Here is a 24,509-nt window from a genome sequence, read left to right as displayed (position 1 = left end):
ATCTGTAAGCATTATCATGCAGAATTTGTCCAAAATATGTCATTGGTGTATTTTTTTGTTGCAAATCAAAGAGGCATATTTCCTCCACATTCCTTCTCCAGAACTGCATAAATTGTAGTATTAGAAATTTATAATTTTCCTAGTTCTGCCCTGTTATTCTGATCTATGAATGGTGTTATCCCTTAAATGCTTTTCCCTGACAGTGATTGGCAGTGCTATTGAGAGTAATAGCTCTTCTCTACTCAGTGTCTGGATAATTGTCGGCCACCTTCCACGACAATGTCCATCTCTTAGTTTGAAAGCTCTTCCCATCACCATTGTTCAGGGCTTAACTAAAGGGATATAGTACCCAAATTTCTAAACTAGTCCCTTGGATGTTTGTTTCAGTGCCCCAGACATTTCCTTGGTGGCAAAAGCTTCTCTGCTGATACTTCTGCTCTGCAAGCAGTTTTACTGATAGGGAACCAAATGCCCAGGGGTGCCATGAGCAGTCTGTGGTCCCAGGTCCAAGGGTGGAAAGAGAGATGGAAAACATCTTAAATGTCTGTGACATTAGACAACAACTAAAGCCACAGTTCAGAAAACAGAAGCCACTTAATAACACACTTAACTTTTTTCATATCAGACTTGTAAAATAAGTGGTGTTGCAAAAAACTCCCTGCAACTGTAAATGCAATGATGCAGAGAACATGGGTCATGCACAAGTTTATAAGTCATGTAATGTTTTTTAATTCACTTTTTGATTGCCATGGCTTTTGAATACACTTGTGTCAAGTTAGTCAATTCTCCTCTGCAGTCCTGGGGGCTGAAATTTTGTTTCACTTTTAATTAAATTTATGATTCCATCCCAGCTGGGTGTAGGAGCTGAACCTTACATGAAAACTAAAACTTGACCTGAGATACTAGAGATCCACCAGGAAAGTTTGCAGCCCTGGAACTCATTTATGTTATAACACTTTGGCCTCCATGACAATAGCGTATTTCTGGATTTAACTGTACTGATTTCAAAAATTTTCCCCTGACATCCAGTAATTTAAGGAGGTGAATAAATTTTAGAGAAGAGCAATAAGTCATTTCACAATATCTGCTAGAAATGTCAGTAGATAGAATGTTTTTCAAACTGAAATATTGTACATTTTGTCCTGTTACGGTGCTATCCACCTAAACTATCAGCAATGAGAAATATGTGTATGTGACCACATAAAATATATGCACAATGTCTTGTGATTGTAAATAAGTCATGAGTAACCTGAGAAACTGTGCCAACAGCATTTTTCTGTCAAGACCTTTTATTTTTAATTGTTCATTTGACAAGTGCCACCACAGTTTGCTGGCCTGGGAAGACAAGGATGGAGTAAAAAATTTGGTAATTCCTGACAAACAGGAAGTTCCAGCTTGACTCTTTTTTCTCACAGAAAGCAACAAGTTAAATAATCTAAAACAAAAAAAGGGATTTTATTTCTAAGGGGTTATTTCCTTGAGACAAAACAGGAACATGCTGTGGTTTGCACTGAAATTCCTCTTTGAAGCACTTCCTTTATTGCTTTCTCAAGAATTTTGTCATCTTGGTTCAATTTTTTAGTGTCTTTGTCTTAAGTGCAATTCACCATTCATATATAATTTCCCTTATTTTCAGCTAAGAGCTGTCTAGACTGTGGAATAGATAAAGGCAGCCCATCCATAACAGAAGAGCTCTCCTATGATGTCTCTTTCTCAGAATCTATTACAGTCCTTCCAAAAACCCAAGAGTGGCCCAAAAACCAGAGGTTCAAAAAGGAAGACTCGGCTTTGCCAGTAAGTTTCTTCTCCATTTATTTCCTCTATTGTTTTCTTTAACACGGCAATTTCCTGCTTTATATCCCTAGCATGCTGGAGTGTGCTAAGATACATGATCTGGCCTTTGCAGTGTGTGTTTGTAGAGGCTTCTCAGTATGCCTGCCTACTACTTGTGATTGATTCCCAAAGTTAATGTGGATATCCAAGCCAGGTTTTCACTTGTACCCATCATGAATACGTGCACCCAGATGAGTGTGTGTAACTCAGTCTACAAATATTGCACAGTTTTTTCACTCAGAAATAAAAACTGCTTATTGGCATTAAAGCTAACAATCATTTTCATTACTGGTCTGCTTTCCTACTTTTTTCCCCCACAGATTATCTGCCTTTGTTAACATATGGATTGAAAATTGCTTTGCAGATGAAGGGAGGAAAGGAAAGCAAACCTTAGTCCTGCAGCAGTACTGGCTGTTTCCAGTCAGTATTGAGTGCAATCACACTATAGGAGATAGTACATGAATTGTTCAAGAGGAGTTTGCCTTATCATCCAACCAGACATGCACTGAGCAGTTGTGTCATTATCTGGAATGAAGTCATGGAAGTCAGTTTTCTACTTACATCAGCCCTCACAACTTCCATCACTGAAAACTGGAGCATTAATTTAGTGTTTCCAACTTCCTGTTTAGTGACATGTATGAAATAGCTCTAAAGTATTTGGAAAAAAATTCATGAATGTTAGGATGTCCTGAGGTCCCAGACTAATCTGAAGTTGTTAGAATCCACACAGACATTGAATTCTCTGAGAATTAGTCAGTTGTCCATCTCAGATTCCATCAAGGAAGAAGAAGCTGAAATGGAGAAATTATATTCTATGTTGAATGATAAGATACTAAGTAGATTACATAACTTATGTGAAATCCCTGTGCTTTTTTTTTGTGCCTTTGGTTTTTTTTTTGGTGTTTTGTTGTTTTGTTTTGTTGGGGTTTTTTGGTTTTTGTTTGTTTGTTTGTTTTGGATTTTTTTTGTGGGGATAACTTCTTGTCCTGTGTAGAGTAAGGGTATCTCTGCACTCATCATGATTTTGGCCTTTAGTACAACACATGCATGCTCACAATTTTTTCTGTGCAACAGCACAGACAGTTCTCAGTTGACAGAGCAGGGAAACTGATGGCAAAGAGGGAAGAGAAGATGCCATATTGAATATGATGGATCTGTGGATTCATAATTGATAAGCTATAGAAAATGCCACTATTGTGCTGGAGTTGAGCTGCTCTGCATGCAGGACATAATTTTGTGAGCTTAGAAGACCACACAAGAAATATTCCAAGTTGTTGCAGAATGTCTCTGAATAAAGTCAACAGTCTGTTGATGTTGGCCTTTCCCTTACTTCATCTGCTGCCACTCGTGGTACTTGGTTTTTTCCCGTGATGACTCAGACCATAATGGGCCGCAGGAGAAAAATCACCTCTCGCTCTGTTACACTGAGCAACAAGTCCCCTACATTCAGGACTGTCCCTCCTTCCCCATGGTGGGACAATGAGGCTGCACTGGATGATGTGCAACATCACACTTTCTCCGGGGTGGGTCTGACAACATAGCCAACTTCACTGATGCTGTGTACAGAGCTGCACAGAGAGACATTATATATCATAAAACAGCATATCCCCTGCAGCAGGGAGTCCCCTGACTCCTACAAGGCTCAACTCGCCATCCCCAGGAGCATAGGGATTTCCCCAAAGTACATGTGATTTCTCCAATGTGGGACCATGATCCATGTGACTTACTTGAAGATATTACAGAACTACAAGCCTGAGTACACTGCACAGTTCCACATAGAAACAACATCACAAAATATCAGACACGATCCTTAGCCAAAACGCTAGTAATCTAATTTCAGGATAGCACAGCCTCCTTCAAAACTGTGTATGACACCACTGTAAGAAAAACCACTGGAAAATTGTAACACGAGAAAGACAGCCAGCCCCAAATTTTGTATTAACCACAGCATCACATGATAATGACCCTAGGAGTCAAACAGCCACTGTGGAAAATCTTTGCTTAATCAGTTTTACAGTGCATAGAAATTTTTCTCCTTACCCCCAGAAAACATATGTATACAGTCTGGGTTTTTTCCTTTTTTTCAAGGTGATTTAGTGCATTTTGACTACTTTTGCACCTTTTGCATCACTGGAATCAAAATGTGTAGGTACTCTTTAGTATTTTATGTGTCTTCAGAAGGCTATACCCCATGCAGCTTTGGTTATATTAAGTATCAGAATAAGGGTAACAGTGGAATTGCTTCATTCCAAGGAGGGAATATTCTGTGCTAAAAATGCCCCAGGCAGCATGTAAATAAATTATTCCATTCCCTACACTCTTTCTCCTCCAATTATTGTTAACCCCTCTTGAAAGCCATATGCAATGAAGTTTATGAAGTCCTAAACTACAGGATCTAGGTGTCCTTTGTACTCTCTTCATTTTGAAATCTGGTGTAAGTTTAATTTTTGTTTTGATTTGGTTTAGGGTTTGTTTTTTTTTGTTTGCCTTTTTCTTAATCAGTTTGACTTCGTTAAAGATGGGTTAAATATCTTGAGTCCAGATTTGTTAAAAAAATTGAAGGACTGAACTGAAATCTCCAGAAGCCAAACAGTAGAGGCTGGGTTTTCACTCACTTCCATACAGGAAGGAGATGATTTGTAATGCTATTTATTTATGCCTCTGACTAACAATTCCTGGTTTAAATTACAATAAATTTAAAAAACACACAATACCAAAGATCCACAGTCCTTTGAAAAGCAGGTTTTTTACTATGACTTTGTTATTATGTCTAACAATTATGTCAGAAACTGATGGATGTTTGTTCTTTCTGACATTTGTGCAAAGGCATCTGTCATGACACAACATTCCTGGCTCTGGCCTATGACACTGCAGTTTCTAAAATATGTAGACATCTTCACATGCCCCTAAATTACTCAGTATCATTTAGTTCAAGTCTGCTTGAGCAAATTATTTGTTAGCTCCTCGGAGTCCTGTTTCTATGCTTTCCTGAGTAATAAAAAATACCACTAAGTTGGCAGATTGGCTTCTGGTCTAAGCAATTTTGCTTCTGGGCTTTTCCTCAGATCTTTACTTTGAACTCCCCTGTAAGACCTCATAAATTAATAGCATTGTGCAAAGCAGGCATGCATTCAACAGCATTCAAAGATGTTCTGGGGAAGGCAGAAGCAGAGCAAAATACTACATCCTGCTGAAACTGGGCAGAAGTTTTAAAGAAGCACGTAACTCATTTGTCCCAGCTGAAGTAGAGGCACTGAGGTGCTCCAGCACCACTTCCCAGTCAAACTGCAAGGGTCCATGGTGAAGAGGAAGCTCAATTTTATGTTGAGGTGGATGGAAGCTATGTCACTATACCAGGCCAATCTACAGGGCTTTGGTTCGTCTCTTTATGTTCATCTACCTGAACATGACCTCCGATCACATACACACATCTCTTTTAAAACAAAAGTTCACCTCCTGTTACTTTTGTGCAAATAAAGATGCGACCCATCTCTACTGTAGAAATTCATTGTTCGGAAAAGCCGTTTTGGACTGACAGAGGTTGGGGACCTCTCTCCTGAAGACATGAAGAAGATCCGCTACCTCTCCCTGATCGAGCTCACGGCTTTCTACGACGCGCTGGGCGTGGAACTGAAGAGGAACCGCGTGGAGAGGGTGCGGGGACGAGGTACCGTGTGTGGCATCCCCTTTGCAGTCATGCCCATCATGCCCATCAGCTTTGAACAAAGATGTGGCCTGTGTTTCCTCATTTTCACATTTGTTGTTATTTTTTTTAAGAGAATGGTCTTTTCGGTGTCCCTCTCACTGTACTGTTGGAGAATGATCAAAAGAAAGTTCCTGGAATAAAAGTACCCCTTATCTTCCAAAAAGTGAGTATCACTTGGCTGGCTTGGTCAATAGCTTTTGCTTGCTTTTCCATCATTTGCATTGACACTCAGAGAGTCATCAGATAGGAGAAGTTTCTGACGGGCATTACAGACTGGCAGGTGTCTACAGACTGTCTGATTGAATGTTGTGATTTGAAAACTTTGTGACAAAGAGAGAAAACCTACTCCTTTCTTTGGTTTTTATCTGTGGTGAGGACCCTTTTTTGATTTTTGTAATTATGTGATACCACGCAGGAAACTTCAGGAAAAAAATGTTTCCCTTTTCCAATAAAACAGAGAGCCAAGTAAAATTACATACATATGTGCAGAAGTGGCAGAGATGAGTTATCTCAGGAGTTTTAATTTCACATTAATTCAAACCATTGGTATTACTTAGCTACTGTTTCCAGAATGGAAGTGATATCTTCTCATTGAGGTTTGTACAAGACAAGGGTATTTAAATGAGACATTTGGCCATACAGGGACACCCTGTGGATGTCTTGGAGTCGGGTCCACAGACACAAGTATGTGTGCAATTGCACAGATTTACACAGACTCAAAATGGCAACAGATTTCCCTGCAAATACTGACAAAAGGAGAAGTGTTGGGGAAATACAGGGGAAAAACTGACACAACTTGAGCATTTACATGACTTTTCAGTTAGCTCCACTGCTGCCTTATCAAGATAACATTGGAAATTAGAAGAATCAAGGTTAGGGCAGGAAGCAGATCTGGTGATGAAAATCCAGAGCTGTATGATTAAATGCTGGGAATTTTTTTAATTTCCTCAATGTTCAAAATGATGTAAAATCAAAACTACTTTTTATTTTATTTTTTTTTTTATAACCAATTGGGGTGGAATGTTTAGTCTTTTATTCACAGAATTTTCAAAATAAAATATCCGGGGATCATTTTCTAATCTGAGCTCTCAGTTCCAAAAAACCTATGTTATCTATAGACCTTTCCATTGTGCTCCTTGGGGCACAGTTAAACATTTCTCAGAGGTTATTTTTCCTTCAAAACACCATTGTGTTTAAGTATATCTGCTGTTTCATTAATACATGTACGTGTTAATTGTTCTATAGCAGCGCCAACTCTCAAGTCAAGGACAGAGGTGCCTATTGCATTGGCAGTTTTCTGTACTCTGCATACTCCTTACTTCAGAATCAGGACTATGGAGACAAATTAGGCAGATTTGTTTTCATGAGCTGGCTGGATTTCATTAGCTAGTTCCATAGAAACGTATCTTTTTCACATTGGTTTCAAGGATACCTAGACAGGAAAGGAAGTCAGGAGAATGCTTAAGAGCTTCTGAATATTTTCCTGGGTTTTTTTGTCTCTTCTTTTAGCTGCTGCTCAAGCTTGAGGAAACAGGTTTGGAAACTGAAGGAATTCTACGGGTTCCTGGATCTGCCTCCAGAGTCAAGGTATACACCCAAGCCAGTTTTCCATCTTGTGGACCACAGACTCTATGTAAAATAATATAGCATACACACAAATTCAGACTGCACATAAATACTGATCTGTGTAGCTCAGCATTCCTACTCCTGCCAGTGAAAGGTCAAATTAGTTCCTGGGAACCAATAAATCACAGACCATTTGGTCTATTACTTTGCTTTAGTTAATGTTCTATATAAAGCACAAACTTGATGTTGAATGTGATTTTTCTCCAAGAAACTTTGAGACATCCTTTCTGTTTATCTCTTGTCATCCAAAATTGCTGTGATCTTATCTCTGTTTTAATTTATTTCAGAAATGCAGAGTTCCTAAACTGAGTGAACATCAGATAAAGATCTTATTCTATGTCATTTTAACCTCTGTGTCATTTTATTTTTCATTTATCGTCTGTGATCTTGCAATTTCATGTTCCAAGTGAGAGAAATTTGGCCTCTGTTCACTGTTGGCAGCCTGAAGTACTGCATTTTCACAGGCTATTTGTGGGCTATGAACACAGTATAATTGGCACCCAATAACCTGACACTGTGGGCCAGTAATATTTGCAATTGTTTCTCCAGACCAACTTCATTCCAGGAGCTGGAGGAGGCAAATTAGAAAAACAAGACAGTTTTTTGTTTAGTTGATTTTTTTTCTGGGCTTAGTAAGGTCTATCTCTTTCCCAGATTTTTGCTTTTTTTTTTTTTCTTAGGCTTTTTTTGATCTGGTTTAAGCAACAGCTTATAGTGCATCCTACTCTCACGTTTTCTTCCTGAAAGAAGCTAGTTTTGTGTTCTGAGGCAGGAAGTCTCAGCCCTGTTGCAGCCACACAAATGTTGGGGATTGCTAAACAATTGGGTGGGCTGAGGATCATAAGAAATGGCTGAATAAGAAAAAGTAGCATTACATTAAACACACCAGATAGGCAGCTGCATCCCAATTCCTTTGACTCTGCATTGATAAAAGAACCTAGAGCCTTGAAAAGTGCCACATCTAGCAGAAGGCAAGTCCTAACTTGCCCTGTACTTTTCATCTTCCTCATTTTTTCATACAAATGCTTGAATGTTATTTCACACAATCTCAAATTTTTCCAGCCTTTCCATGGAGATTACATAGCAGGGTTCTGCTCTAATTAAATTATTTTCATGTTCTTTGCATACACTGTAGTGTGTCTTGCTCATGTCTTTTTCACAATCTGTATCCTGGGAGCTGCTGTGAGGTATGACTTCATATTCAATTCCTCTATACTAGGTGGTAAGTTAAACTGCCCATATGAAAGTTTTAAATTATTTGAGTTTTGATTTCATTTGAGTCTGCCCAACAAACCGACAGGCAAGAGAGAGATTTTTTTCAAAGCAGATCCAGATTTCATCCTTCAAAAGCTTTCATACATTATTATGACATTAGGACTCGAGGGCATTCCAACTTTATTTCAGTCTTGTTTGGAGAAAGAAAAGGCATATGGAAATGATTAAAGGTTACTCTTCTATAAAACAATGAATAGAAGAAATTAATACAAGTTTTCCTCTGTAACAAAAGCTCCAGCGAACCAAAAATGTATGATGGTCTAGTAAAGGATCAGTCATGTTAAAAAAAATTGAAACACGTATTTTAAAAGTATTAGATGCATACATAGATACATGTATATGAGGAAGGGGAGGGAGGGAACTGAGTGTATAAAATATATGCTTACCTGTAAGGAGTGATAAATATATATCTATGTGTGTATGTATATATATATATATATATATATATATATATATATATATATGTATGTATGTCAGAAAAGTGTTTGTGTTTCCAAAATCTTGCTTTCTATTTTTGTGGCTTTTTCCCAGTTCTCATCAGAAAAATGTGGAGTAGAATTCTGTCCTCTTGTGCTTTGGATGAGGTGAGGATTTCTGTTCCACATTTCCAGCCAGTTACCAGAGAGAATTCAATCTAGGTGTTTTTATCAATTATGTGCAAAGAATGTGAATACAGAGGAAGCTGAGATAGCCCAGATTAAAACCAGTAAAATGTGCTAGTAAAAATGAGACTTTAACATTTCATGCCAAATCCTGAACAACTTACTACTTCCGTTTGTGCAACCATTGTACTTCTTTATGTGTGACTGTACTTGATATGTAATTTCCTTCCATTCATGTGAGGTGTGGCAAACAGAATTAATTTTTTTAAGTTTTTCTGCCTGAATGGACTGAACTTTTTGCATAATATTAAAGTACATCTGACAAAATCATGATCTGAAACCAAATATCTGCTGTGTATATATTTTGTCATAAATGGTCTCATAAAAAGCAGCAATGAACTTCCTATGGATAGGTCAGTGTTTGGCCAGTAATTGTAAAAGCTGCATTATTTATAGATATCTTTATATTAAAATATTGTCCTTCAATCCTTTTAACTCAATTTTTTGAGGAGCTTGCATTTCTCGATCAGTGATCTGTGTTTGAAGCCAAATCCTGTTCCTACTAGGAACCTTGCTGAGTATTTCCCTTTCACATGCCTGTTTTGAACACTGGCTAGTGACCCTCCAGAACTAAAATGACCTCTGTTATGGAGCAGGGTGCTGCCACTGGAGAACAAGGGGATTAAAAGAAAACCCAAAATGGTATCATCATCATTTCTATCTTAAATCTCTCCTGTGCTTTCAGAGGTTTGGGGGTCTTTTTATGCATTAAGGTTTTTCTGACAGTAATGGTTTTGTATCTTTATTTTTCTACAATTTGACCAAATCTAGCTATAATTATTCTAACATAAAACTTCCTTTCAAAGATGGGAAGACCTGAATTGTAAGCCATTTGCTCAAGGCCCATGGATTCAGATCATCTAACAAGTTCACTGGCAGTGAAGAAGAAACACTACTCCTTTGTGACTTAAGGGTCAAAACCTCTGGAGAGTGTTTGAAACAAAAGAACAGCTGTGCTAACTGAGTTTTCTGCTCCTAGTCCTAAGACATTGCAGAAAATTGCCTTGCTTTAAGATAGTTCAAATTGTTCACTGGCAGAAATTCAGCTGTAGCAAACCAAACTTAGCCGGGGTTGCCAAATATCTGCAGGAACTTGACTTGTTAACCTGCTCTGAACTCCACATGGCTGTACCTAGGCTGTCACTGGTTTAGGGCTGCTTTAATTCAATCACTGTACAAACCTGCCTGCTGCTTGTAGTGGGATTTCTGAAGTGATCACAAACTGCTGGATCAGCAGCAGTGATTCAAGGCCAAATGTTTCTTTTATCTTTTAGAATCTCCATCAAGAACTTGAGGCAAAATTTTATGAAGATACTTTTGACTGGGACCAAGTACGAAATAATGATGCAGCGGGACTGCTGAAAATGTTTATAAGAGAACTCCCAAGCCCACTCTTCACAGTAGAATATCTGCCTGCATTCATCACACTTGTAGAAAGTATGTGGATATGGACTGATAATATGATAAAATGCAAGAGTAGACATTACATTTTTTTCTCTCTCTGAAGTATATAGAGAAAAGTCATGTAATTTTATTTTTTCCTCTGTAGCAGAGAGAAAAACAGACCCAGTGTTTTGCCTAAACATTTTGATTTTCTGCAAGATTTTGTTTTCAAATGAGAAAGGTGTCTGCTTTCAGCTATTAGCACAAGCTTGTTGTGTGAACAAAACAACTGTTTAGTGTAAAAATTGAAACAGTGATTGAGTAATGGCTTTCATATATAGACTCTGATTCACCTTAATTGTAGGTTTCACAAATGAAAATTTCTGCAAGGTAAACTCAAATGACTGCTCTTTATCTACTGGACCTACTGGACCTATTTTATTTCTGGTGAAGTTTATGTTGAGGTCAGACCATTGGTACAGGGATATGTATGAGCACAGAAAGGTTCAGGCAGTTGGGCTTTGTTTTCAGTGTACATACACCCTCTCAATCTCAGTACATTTTGTTCATTTCTCTTCCAGGAAGAATGCAATTGTACCTTGCTATGCCTTATGACTTCACTGTAAAACACTCAAGCTAGGACAGACTGAAAGTCTCAGGATGGTGAATTTATTAGCAAATTGGTGCAGAAAACTGGGGATCTTTACATAAAGTTGCAGTCACGCTTTCAGTGTCTCCATGAGTAGCTTAAAGGGCAGAAGGAGGTGACCTCTTCCCATAAACTTTACATACCTGAGTCTGCTCCTCATGACTCCCAGTCTGCATGCAGTTACAATGGCTCAGCAGTTTGGAGAAGACTGTCTGTGCAGAATAAACTGACTTTATTCCCTACAACAAATACACAGATATCTAAGAGTGACTAGCTATTGCTAAAAAATACTGAATTGTTACTATGTAGATAGAATTTTGTAGTGCCTTGTGTGCCCATGTGACAAAGATCCAAGATGATGAGGAAAAACCCACTCATTGAGGTGATTTTATATTTGGGGAAAAGTGTATGGTTAGTCAACACCTAAGCATGCTAGTCTCAACCAGGCACTAGCTGGTATTTCTACACTGCTGACACAAGGTTTTTAAAACAAACCAATTGCAGTGGGGATTTCAAAAGCATTAATTATTCATGTCCTCAGAAATCTCCAAGATCAAGTTACAACTACAAGCTTTGCATCTGTTGATCATGCTGATGCCTGAAGCCAACAGAGACACAGCCAAGGTAAGTTCTTCATTTGCTATCACCCACCATCTGTGGTGCTTTTGACTTTTAAATGAGAGACTCATTTTTTTCAGATGCTACACCAGGAAAGTATTAATCTGTGTTTTTTCATTATTTCCTTGAAAAGGTGTTCAAATTTCCTGGCTGTCATTTCTTCTACAAGCAATTAAGAAATAGTTGTTGGGGGTATCCAACTGCTGGATCTCAGGCATCATTACTATTAATTTCTAATTTCATTTCTAATACTCATTTCATTTCATTTCAAAGAGGCATATTCCTCACTTAGTTTGGACAAAACAGGTCTAGTTTCTGGATTTTCTGTATAACTGAAATTCTCCAGGATTAATTTAAAAGAGAAGCTGCCCTCTAGGAGCTTGTCCAGTGTGCTTGTGGTACTGGAAGTGTTCCCAGGGCATTGGGCCAGAGTGCAGGATGTAGTCCAAAGTAAAAACGTGCACCTTCAGTACAGATTTCAGGACCTTACCATCAGCTAGCTTGCCTTACAAACCCATGCCCACCCCCATGTACTACTTCCTGATACAAACACAGTGGCTACAAGCATTTTGGATGCATGGAAGCTCCCAGATCTGACTGCAGCTATATCCTGACTGTAGAAGACAGTGGTTGCGAATTTGGGCCTGTTTCTACATCAAGGAAACCTGAGTGAACAAGCTTTCTGGGAACCTCTAGACATTTAATCAGGTCCCCTGCTATCAGGACCATGCAGGTCTCCTGCTTCTGAAACCCTTTCACTAGTCAGGTTAGATACAACTTTATGAGTTCAGGTGCCTTCTTTACCTGTATTTATGTATAAAATTGTATGTACAAGGGATAAGAACAGCAACTGTCTTCAAAGCACCTGGAGGTCTACTAGTGCTCTGTAAAGAATGGGGTTGTTTCTGCTACCGAAGTTCATTTGGGTATAGAGCTGCATATGTAAAACACATGCTAAATACTACTTTATTATTAATTAGGCTTCTGTACAGAAATAGGAGTGATGACAAAACTCCCTACACAGCTCCACTCTCTAACTTCTCCAACACAGTTTCTGTTTTGTAACTCTTGGGTATGTAAAAATGTCTTAATTGCTATGTCAGGATACAAAGACAGTGGTTTTTAGTGGTATGGTTTTTGTGGTTTAACCAAGAGGCAGCTAATACCTATCATGGTTTAACTCTAGCCAGCAACCAAGCTCATGCAGCTTCTTGCTCATTCCCCTATCAGTGAGATCAGGGAGAGAATAAGAAGGGTAAAAGCTGGAAAATTTGTGAGTTGAGATAAATGCAATTTAATAGAAAAACAAAAGTTGTTCATGAAAGCAGAGCAAAAAAGGGACCTCAACACTTCCCATGGGCAGGCAGGTGTTCAGCCATCACCAGGGGAGCAGGCCTTCATCACATGTAACAAGCTACTTGGGAAGACAAATGCCATCACTCCAAAAGTCCCCCCTTCCTTCTTCCCACCTTTTTATACTGAGCCTGATGTGACATGGTCTGGAATATCCCTTTGGTCACCTGTCCTGGCTGTGTTTCCTCCTGATTTCTCATGCACCTGAGCAGTGTGGCAGCATGAAAAGCAGAAAAGGCAGCAAGTCCTGCTCAGAAATAAGAAAAAAAAAAAATCTGTATTACAAACACTGTTCAGCACAAGTCCCAAAGATAATCCCATATCAGTCAGCGAGAAGAAAACTAACTCTGCCCCATCAAAAGCCATCACACCACTACACAGCCATTCCTTCACTCCTCCCCACCCCCCAATGGGATGGGTGAGAAAATTTGAAAAAAAAGTAAAATTTGTGGGTTGAAACAATAACAGTTTAATAGGACAGAAATGAATGGGAAAACAATAATGATTAATTAATTAGAACACACAAAACAAGTGATGCACAATGCAATTTTCCACCACTCAGTGACTGGTGCCCAGGCAGTTCTTGAGCAGTGGGCCAAGATGAGTTTTCCCCACAGTTTAGATACTGAGCACAATGCCATATAGTATGGAATAACCCTTGGGAGTCAGCTCTCCAGGTTGTGTTCCCTCCCAAGCCTTTGTGCAGCCCCAGCCCCCTTGCTGGCAGGGCAGCATGAGAAGCTAAAGATTACACTTGACTAACTGTAAACACTGCTTAGCAACAACAACCAGAACACCAGTGTGCTATCAACATTATTCTTATCCTCAATGCAAAACACAGCCCTGTACCAGATACAAGGAAGAAAAGTAACTCTATCCTAGCTGAAACCAGAGCAATATTGCAGGACTCATTGGTAGACCCCAACTCTAACCATAGCTACAGACTGTGCTATTTAAACATTCAAGCAAAATTCTGAATGAACTACCCAAAAGGGGAAATTGATTTCCGTTGACTCTGACAAGCATGTGCAGAAGTAACATCAATGAACAACCACTTAGCTCTTCTTGCTTTTGTTATCCCAGAATAAAAGTTTGTGGGTTGCTGGCAGAAATTTCAGGTTGTATTACACGTAGGACTGGTGCAGATTTGAAGAGAGACTAATTTCCCTGAGTGACTGTGATATAAAAAAGCATTGGCCACATACATTAAAATGGACATTTGGTAATCTTGAAGAAAGTTAACTATTCCCTTGCAATACGTACATTTTACCTCTACTGTAGGATTCAGAGCCATAGTGTAGACACTGTGTTTGCCTTATAAATTTGGGATTATGCTCTAAGTGATAGATAACTTATTAATGTGTATTTTGATAATATTAACTATTCTTCTGTGGTTGACATAGGTTGTTGCAATAACAAGTATCAAAGTAATCCAAATACAATGAAAAAACCACTAAATTTCACCTCCAAGTGCAAATATAACAGCCAGACATGTGCATTTGAAAATGCTGCATTTTAAAAATAGAATATTTCCTGAAATTAAACAAGTACTGTTCTTTTCCAGGCCTTTCTTCAGTTCCTGAAGAAGGTGGTTGCTAATGAAGGGAAAAACAAGATGAATTTGTGGAATGTGTCTATGATTGTTGCACCAAACCTCTTCATCTACAAAGGGAAACGTGCAAACCAACAAGAAATGCAAGCAGCTGCCACCACCGCACACATTGTGAGGCTTTTAATCCGGTACCAGGACATCTTGTGGACAGTGAGTAGTGCTGGTTCCGCCTTTGTGGCTCCATTACACTGCAGTAATTTTGCTATATGCAGGACATGTGCAGAAGTAAGAATAAACTGACCTTCCACAGAGAAACAGTTTCTTTGGAAACCATCTGGAGTCTTCCATATCTAGAATGAGGTAACCTGACAGATACACTGGATTGAGAGTTACCTTGCTTATCTAAGACATCTATTTTAGCATCAATTGCCTTCTGAAAGCACCTCTCCCACACCATTGTTTATACAGTGATGCACAGAAGAATGATTTAATCTGGATGTATAGGTGATATGTCTAAACTTGAATGTGATTAGATGTCTGCTTAAAGTCTAGCCCACAATAAAACAGGACAAAAGTGTGTACAGCTTTTTGGGCTTCTAAGGTTAGCCTGAAGATATTGACAGTCTCAGCTCGTTTTATCATAGCAGAGGGAGAGTATAATGGGGATTGCAAAGACTATCTCCTAATAAAGTTCCTGCAGCTGCAAACATCACTTTAAAGTTTCATGTGGCATGAAAGATTATCTTCAGTTTCATCAAAGGAAAACTGTAGGTTGTTAGAGGAAGCTACTGAATGCATGTATCTTCTAGGAATAAACAGAGTTTCTGCTGCCTAAAATTTGGTGCCCTTCTGAAGACCCAACACACTGGGGGGAAATTGCTGTGTATTCTAAGATCTGGTTTCCTCCCTCTAGGTCCCATCCTTCCTTATTTCCCAAGTGAGAAAAATGAATGAGGCAGCAATGAACAACAGCAAGAGACAGTTGATGTTTGACAAAGGAGTGAGAAAACTTCTGAGGAGAAAGACCATGGAACGGGAGAGACCTGAAAGACCAGAGGTGTGATAAAAAGCAGGTTTTAAGGGCAACTTTAAACAGACTCCCTCCTTTATCTCATTAAAGATTCTGGGTGTGGGGAGGAAATTTTGCCATACAAAATGAGATGATTTGAGAGTTATCTTGAAAGGTGTGCTTGCCAGTCCAACACTCTGATAAGACAAAGTTTTGGGAATAGATTGAAAAAATGTAAGGAAGGCAGAATGATTTCCAGCAGCCAAAGCTGCCAAGCTGGTTTTTAACCTGTTTCATAAGAAATGGTTATGTGTGGACTGTCCCTGACAGCAATGATTTGTAGATACTCAACAAATGCATGGATCTGTAGCTGAGTAGTAGGATAATCTATATTAGGATTAATTGCATTTATCCATGTCCTGGTACAGGCCACTTGATATTCTATTCTCTTTGCAAGCTTTAGTCTTACAGCTTTGCACTAGCCTTGTAAGCAGAGAAAATTCAGTTTGCCTACCATAAACACCTAAATTGTGTCTAAATGTTAAGCGCATAGTGAAGTAGATTGTGCTGTTATTCCCTGTATAGTCAGATAGATATTTTGGAGGATTTCCGGGGCTCCAGAAGCAGTTTTGATTTAAGAAAATCTGACAGAAAAACCTTTATTTGAAGGTCTTAAAGCCAAAAAATTTTATCTAATACCTATAAACAGAGATTATGATTAGATTTACTTGGAGCACGCTGCTTTGATAGACAACTATAATTATTTTACATATTAGGTGCAACATACATTTGAGCAACAAGACGTGTTGTGTCTCTATGCACAACATCCACAGTCCCTAAGGCAACTTACAAGCATTTCCATGTAGTAACTACCTTTAATAGCCTGAAGAAGTATTTAGAGTCCTCCATGAATGTTTAAAAGAATTAAAACTGGTGAATTGTAAAAGTAATCAAGGAAACGGTAAATGACTCTGTAGTTGTTGAAGAATAGTGTTGAATAACAAAAATAAAGCCAAATTAGGAAGCAATGGTACACAAGGTTATGAGAAATAGAGAATGAGCAACCTAGTACAGACAAGAGAGAATATGCAGAAGGTAATGTATGGGGGAAAAAGTAGAAAGATAAATGTTATTTATGAGTGGTGAATCCATTCTAATTCACCTTTCTCAAGAATTTGCCAGCACTGACTGAAGTGTTTTAGGTAGTGTTTTAGGTTGGACATACATTGGTGCTGCAGATAGAGACATAGATGTTGGTTTAAAATGGCAGTGTAGACTACTGTGATGCAAAGTTAAATTCAGCCTGGGATGAACACAAATAGACTCTTTCTCTGAGGAGAGTCAATTACTGAAGTCGTTGCACCTTTGGGAAGACAAGTCCATTGATCGGAGTAATTTGCTTTACATCTAATAAAAATGAGGGTAGCCATGGCAAGGAGCTGAAATATGAGGGATAAATTGGAGGCAAATTCTGTTTGGATAACTGAGTTTAATGTTGAGAGCACTTAAAGCAATCCCCAGGTCTCAGATGTTCTAAATTAAACAGAGACAGAGAGTGGAGAGACTATTGTGTTCTGGTCAGCATGGTATTAACTGGATTTGAGCTGGAATGCAAACCTTGCTAATTGATTTATCCACCATTAATCATGGAAGAGTGCATAAACTTCATAGATGATCATTTGAACCCTACACAAGGTCAAATTTCAAATTAACAGAAACCATATGGTACTTGATGTTTTACTGTACACACACTTGAATCTAGTTGAAGATACAGGAAGCAGAAACAGAGAACTGGATCTTTATGCCTCAGGAGAATTTCATCTTTAGAAGAAAGAACAGATATTCTTAATAATTTTAATAATTTTTATGTTTTCAAATAAGCAGTTGGTCCACTGACTGTTAACAGAAAGAAATTGAAGTTACAATTCAAGGGCTTTACCCTGTGTGCATTTATGTGCTACTTACCAAAGACTTTTTGCCTTTGTGTTGTATTTGATATGTGTCTACAGATTTGCATTTGTATGACTGTAAATGTCTTTTGAAGAGCCAGGTGAATGCAGGACAGTGAGTTTTGCAAGCAACCTCAAATGAGGTTGCAGGTCTGCTTCTGAATTGAGCTAGAGCAGTTATTTGTCTTAGACTTACTCTATTGAATATTGATTTTAGGGAGCTGTCACTTTTCCTCCATACTTGCAGTCTGACATACCTGAGGGGGTGATAAGAGTTTATGCTCCACTGCATTCAAAAGTCTCTATGGCAATTCAACTCAACAGCCAAACAAAAGCCAAAGACATCCTGGCTCGATTCCACTGTGAAAACAGGTGGGTAAAGTAGAACATTTTGTTTTTCCTGAACAACAATGTCAGAACTGTAAATGACTAGGTTGTTCCCTCTTCAGAGATTCATAGGCTTACAAGAACTCTTTTTCTAATCTAAAAGTTAAAATTTATGGTTATGTTGGGCAAAGAAATTTTAACCACTTATCTTAGTCTTTCTATTTTACTTAGTAATTGGCTCCTATACAGAATCAATCTATCAATCTGCTGTCCCTTACATCACTATTAAAAATGTGCATTAAATATATATTTATATATATTCTATATAATAATATATAATTATATATTTTGTTTTATATTTTATATATATATTTTATATTATTTTATATTTTGCCCAAAGGGATTGTTCTACATCTATCCATAAGTCTAGAATGTTTTTATTTCTGTAAGGTAATAATTATTAACAGTTATGGGAAATGGTAAATTGTGTCTGAAAGTCTTGTCTGCAAAGTCTTCCCATGTTACCACATAAATCTGTTATTTGAATAAATAATATAAAATAAATAATATGGAAGGTTTAGTTGACTGTGATGCAGTAACCTACCTCTGATTTGGCAGATACCTACCAAAGATTCTTTATTCTGCAGTGGCCCATTCAGCAGAAGTTGTTGGTTTCGATAAGACAGATCAAAGGGGGAAAAATGTCAAACTTTAGCTTACTATAGATGATGGGTGATAAAGCAGTGGTTATAACAGAAAGACAAACTGAAAGGTTTTTTTTCCATCCTAGCCGTGGATCATCACAGAATGTGAGAGGCCAGATACAAAGTTTACATGAAATTGGAGGAAATATAGGTAGGTCTCAATTTTGAAAATTAATTCTAAATGTCCTTAACCTCTTAAAACACCTCAGGGCAGCACTGTTTTGACACAGCTGTGTCTCTCCTATTCTCCAGTCCATTTGAGGAAAGGAGCCAGACACAAAAGCTGTTAGAATCAATGTCATTATTTATTCCAATAATGTGACAGGAGGGGGACCCCACAGGAGAGAATGAACCCAGTGGCTGGATCTCAGCAGCACTTTTTAAAGTCTTGCCAAATTCATCTGACCTTTTGCTTACCTCTCTCACATCCCATAACCGAGCATTCCATGAGTAAGAGATCCTCAGTCTTCCTCTTGCAAGCACATTCCACCTCGCTGTCAAGCCTTTTCCCAAGACCTCTTTCTTTCTGTATGTATGTAAGCATTGACCTCCCGAAATAAAACCCTGCGGAATTGTGAATTCAGCCCCTGCACGTATGGGTGTTCTACACTGACACTAATCTGTGTGCTTTATTTAGATTGCAGATTCCTTGCAACAGGGCTTTTGTCTTCTGTTTCATACAGTGACACTTCCTATAACAAAAACAATGGCTTGCCCCACAAGTTTCTGTCCTAAAGGTCAAAAAATATATTTTAATTTGATATTACACAATCCTGGCTCTCTCCTTTCCATGTTCATACCAAAATTCCAGATGGTCTGTTGGAGTCAGTTGTGAATTATCTGATTAAATTATTCCTTGTTTCTTCTAGATTCAGTTCTACAGAGTTCTGTAAAGTTATTACAAAACATCACAGACTTACTTCAGCAGCAATCCAGAATCAGTCTTTATTATTGATGATAAAATAAAATTAAATTGGATTAGTGATTTGCTTTGCCTGTCCAAACAAGATGACCAGTTGATGCTAAAACAGAATAAAGATCCTAAAAGCCTTGTGAAACAATCCAAAATATTTCTACCATGGTCTTCCAAAAAATCAGGACATTTAATTTGCATCTTCATTTAAAATAATTTTTATAGTCCTAGATCCTTCAGGGTACCTTAGTCCACTGATTATGCTTTAATTCATTTATATTGCTTTCACTTGAATAAAATCATTAGGACCCCAGTGACCTTATAAGTAACTGTACAAAAATTTTACCATCATCTTGTGTCACAGCAAAGTAACCTCACCAGTGAAATTACTTCATTACCCCATGTAAATGCAATATAGTCCAACAAATCAATTTAACTCTAGAATTTATTGCCTTATTACTCAACTAAGAGGCACAAAATCCTCATTCTGGCAAAGGCAGACACAACTTCCCAATCACCAGCTAATGAAACAGCCAGAGTGCAGAGGATTTTTTTTTTTTTTAACCAGCAAATTGGCAACTCCCAAAAACCTTGTTAAAGTCCCAGCATTTCTTTACAAGATCGTACTGTATGGGAACACATTGTTTACAGAGCTACTTTTTCAGCATTTAAAAATAGTATAGGAGTCAGAGAATTGTAATTCCAGTTCAGTAAATCCAAAGAAATAAAGCCCCCTATACTGTAGCACTTACTCTAAGAGTGTTGTTGATGCTTCTAAAGAGACCATATTCACCGTTTGACTAAATGTCTTGTCCATTACTCAGACATCCTGCCTGGAAGTGGCAGTGAATTCATGACTGTCACAGAGTAAAATCACTGGCAAATTTACCAAAGGCCCTCTCTGTATCCAGGCAAGGTGTTAGCTGGATGGACACACCAAACTAGGCTTGCTGTGTGCAAGTCAGAGAAACATTCCAAGGACATTTTAACACAGCTCTGTCCCTGTGTGCTCAGAACATCCTCTGACTCATGGCTGACAATCTCCTTTTCAGGTCAGCACTGTTTGGATCCAGATGCGTTCATGCTAGATGTCTACCGTGCAAATCCTCAGGCAGAATGGGTGATAAAACCAAAAGCCAGCTGAAGCAGAAGGCAGCAGTATACTGGACAAAAGCCAAATGGACAAGAGTGATGCCTGTAATTTTAAGAAGCTCTTGCAGAGACAAAACAAAATGGTAGCTACAGGACATCATTCCTTTCTACTGTACTGTCCAACTGATGGTCAGCACATAGTACTTTTGGTATTCCAGTTTCCAAACCATCGGAAAAATATCACATTAGTTATGCTTTCTTATGGATAACACTTGTGCCAGCTGGCCCAGGAGGTGAGGAGGGCAGACCAAGGTACGGTGTTTGTTTCCTGACCTGGTGTTAGAACAATTTTTGGAAATAATGCAGTGGCATCAGATGAATGAACCACTACCGACCACAGCATAACACAGAAGCATGACAGAGACAATGGAGAAGGGAAGGTGTCTGTCAGGCATGGAAGGTGGAAGCTCAACATGCAGTAGTGCCAAGACAGCTGTGTGAAACCCAAACGTTTCTCCTGAAAGTAAATCCTTACAGTGTGCGTTACTGCAATACTGGTGTCTCTCAGTCACTCCCCATGAGTACCTGATACTGGGGGTGGGAGGCAGGAGGAGGAACTATAGAGAGCTGTACTGCTCAATTTATGTACCACTGTATAGCTCACTACCAGTCTTCCAAAATCATCCCTCTGGATCCCTCAGCTGTGTGCAATTGTAATGCCACAAACCACACTTCCTTCCCTTCCCCTCTCACACTAGTTTCAGGAGACAAAGGCTAGGTGAGAAGGGGCATATGCCCCTCACTCTGCCTTTTACTTGATACTCTCAGAATTAAATCTGTGGAATGACAGACTGTGAGATGTGTTAATGGTGCCACTTACAGTCATCACCTTTTTTGTTAAACATTATCGTTTCTAATTTGTAACCTAATTCTTTTTATTTTGTTTATTTTAGCTTTAATATGTAAGCAATTTTTATACTCTTCAGCAGCATCAACAAGAGAGATCTTTGTTCAGGACTTGTATAATACAGCATGGAGAAGAAACAGGGCTTCCAATGAGAAAAGGGATTTAATAATTTACACATTAGGTCTTTAAAACCATAGCCAATCTAGGCCCAGTTGTGCTGGGGGTTTTACAAATACATAGCAAATTGCCGCTGGCATGCAGTCTGAGCAAACACACAGACTGACGAGAATAGTGGGCTGCAGCTGCATTGGGAATGTCAGATAGGATTTCTGATTTAGAGCTAGTCACAAGAGCAAGCAATGTTCTTCACTCAATCATCTCACTTTGGCCTATAATGAGCTAAAAGAGGTTTGTTAAGTAGGGAAATCACAAATCGCTGGAAAAGAGCAAGTATTTTTTTCATCTCTCATATGCAGTAAGTGGGAACCAATGCCTTCAACTGCACTGCCATGTGCCCATCATTAGATGATGATGTTGGGCAGTGAAACCACCCCTAGCCTGAGGAATGGTTTTTGTTCCTGATCTGGACACAGGGATGAGGCAAAAGCTCTGTTTATTACATAGCAATTTAAAAGCACTCTGAACCAAGTCCTCCAGGTGAACATGTCCGCTATCCTCTAGAGAAAGTTTGTAACTCGTGATGCTCTGCTGAAGCTGTGCAATGAGGATCTGAACCACAAGGAGAGCCTCTAAAATGTGTCAACTTAATTGTGTTCTCCAGTAGTTAACTTTCATTGTTAGTGGTCAGTGAAAGAAATCAACATTGAATCAGTAATTTTACCAGCAGCAATAACACCTACAGAAGGCAGACCCTGTCTTCTTTCTTATCTTCTTGATAAAAAATTAACAACATTAGCAAACAGTGACATTTTTAACTTTCTGGTTGTTTTGGCTTTTTGTTTGCTTTTTGGTTTGGTTCTTGTTTGGTTGGTTGTTTTTGTTGTTTTTTTTTTTTTTTAATTTTGGTTTTGTTTTTCCTTTTTCTTCTTAACACTAAGGGAGACATAGTTGCAGCTAGGAAAAAAACAGGACAGTTGTATTATAAAATACACTCCTTATTTTGACAGCTATTTATTTTAGATATACAAGAGACAGTAGATCTGTGGCTTGTTTATAGGACTAAGCATAAACGTTTTGTCGTGTGCTTTGCTCCCAATACCCTTTAGTTCCCTCTGTGGCCATGGACAGCTCTTTCTGCTTATGCTGCCCTTGTCTGTCAGCTGCAAAGCAGGACTAGTACTTTCCATATAAAGGCAACATGAGAATTAGTTGAGTTAAATTCTACTCTCAGATGTAGCCAAACAATTCCCTGAGCAGATCAGGAGTTATAAACATCCATCTGGGAAGGACAAACTCAGCAAAGATTTTTATGTGGAAAGTGCTTTGAATACAAAGAGAATCATATAAATGCTAAGCATCACTGTATCTATGGCCAACTAAAAGGCATTCTGTGACTATACAGAAAGGCTAAACATTAAGAAAATAATTCGAAATATCATAGCAAATGAGCTGACTTCATACAATACTTTCAGACAAATACATTGACCTCCTCTATCTTGCCCACTCACTTCACTCAGTGTTCTCAATGGCTGTGCAAGGGAAAGGACAGAACAGCCCTGTGTTCATGCTGCAACTCGCTCAGCATGTTCTGGACCTCATCAATGTTATTTCTGAAATAGATCTCCCTGCATTCTGTATAGAATACAAGGGGGTTTTGGAAGACTTTTACCACTTCAGAACTTAAGGAAGTGAAATATGATGTAATAAAATCCATCCTGTGAGCTCTTGTTTTATGCTAAAACTGCCTATAACTTCGTAAGACATGCATATTAGCAGATGAATTAGATTCTATATAGAGTGGCAAAATACCTCCTGTCTCTCAAACAGAATGTCAGAATTCTCTTGATACAAATGGCCCTAATGACCCATTTGTAGTGTTTAATACTGTTCCACATTAAGTTGTTTTGTATTGTTTTGGTACACTAACTTGATTTAATATGCAGCAGACAAATGGAACAAGCTCAATGGCATTTTGAAATATGAGGTCTTAACTTTAGGTCTTATAATTCAAGATGCTGGTGGAGGCACAAGGAATTTTGTTCCTTTTAATAGAAGCTGAAGTCAAAACTAAGTTGCAAGAGGATTGTCACCTAACAACATATGTGGAAAGCTATTAGTAAGAAAATGGTAACAAGCAGGGAGAAACTTACTGAAATTCCAAAGATGCCTCAAGCATTTATATACTCCACGGTTCTACAAGGACAGCATTTTGCATATCAACACATTGAGAGAGAGAGTATTGTAAAAAGCAGGTGTTGCAAAACAGACTGGAATGCTTTAACTTGTATGTGCGGCGAATGTCATTAGAAAGTGTGCATGTGTGCAAATGTGTCTGTGTCCATGTATAATATTAACTACCTCACTCTGCATTTTCCAGGAAAAATATTTTTGGCTTAGACGTTTACTACTTAATCTATTATCAATTTCACATTAATACTAACAAAGTATTTCTTTTTGTATGAGGCAAGATTTGAAATTACAAAAAAAGATCTAGTAAAATACATGTTTTGGGATATGGTTGAAATTTTATCCAAATCACGTTGCCTAAATTATGCTTGTAATGTGAACCTTGTGAGATCAGATGTTGGGGTTAATAGACAATGAATACAAACACACGGTGTTACATTTTCATTTTTCAGTGGGTTTCTACTCATGTGTGTCTTCTCTGGAAAATAATACAATGCCACTAATCAAAGTGTCTGTATGTACGTTTCCCTTACAATCCTCATTATGTTATGTGTTTTGTTGAGGTATGCCAATATGTAAGTGTATTTGTACAGCAGAGTGCGTCCACTGTATTGTATCCATGTTAAAAATAAAAACAATACAAC

At 38.3% G+C, this 24,509-nt stretch overlaps 1 protein-coding gene across 1 annotated transcript in view; it reads left to right on the top strand.

Moving 5' to 3' along the window:
- The window catches only part of ARHGAP28 (Rho GTPase activating protein 28), a 76,636-nt gene extending 52,127 nt beyond the window's left edge, over positions 1–24,509 (top strand). The window contains exons 5-15 of the mRNA XM_058833459.1: positions 1,637–1,794; positions 5,335–5,500; positions 5,611–5,702; positions 7,049–7,126; positions 10,377–10,539; positions 11,676–11,758; positions 14,670–14,867; positions 15,571–15,714; positions 17,833–17,987; positions 18,733–18,797; positions 20,612–24,509. Of these exons, the coding sequence (XP_058689442.1) occupies positions 1,637–1,794; positions 5,335–5,500; positions 5,611–5,702; positions 7,049–7,126; positions 10,377–10,539; positions 11,676–11,758; positions 14,670–14,867; positions 15,571–15,714; positions 17,833–17,987; positions 18,733–18,797; positions 20,612–20,703 (1,394 nt within the window). The 3' untranslated portion in view covers positions 20,704–24,509. The remainder of the gene's footprint in view (positions 1–1,636; positions 1,795–5,334; positions 5,501–5,610; positions 5,703–7,048; positions 7,127–10,376; positions 10,540–11,675; positions 11,759–14,669; positions 14,868–15,570; positions 15,715–17,832; positions 17,988–18,732; positions 18,798–20,611) is intronic.

The sequence above is a fragment of the Poecile atricapillus genome, chromosome 2 (genome assembly GCF_030490865.1).
Source record: "Poecile atricapillus isolate bPoeAtr1 chromosome 2, bPoeAtr1.hap1, whole genome shotgun sequence".
Classification (NCBI taxonomy): domain Eukaryota; kingdom Metazoa; phylum Chordata; class Aves; order Passeriformes; family Paridae; genus Poecile; species Poecile atricapillus.
This window is presented reverse-complemented; position numbering and strand designations above follow the sequence as displayed.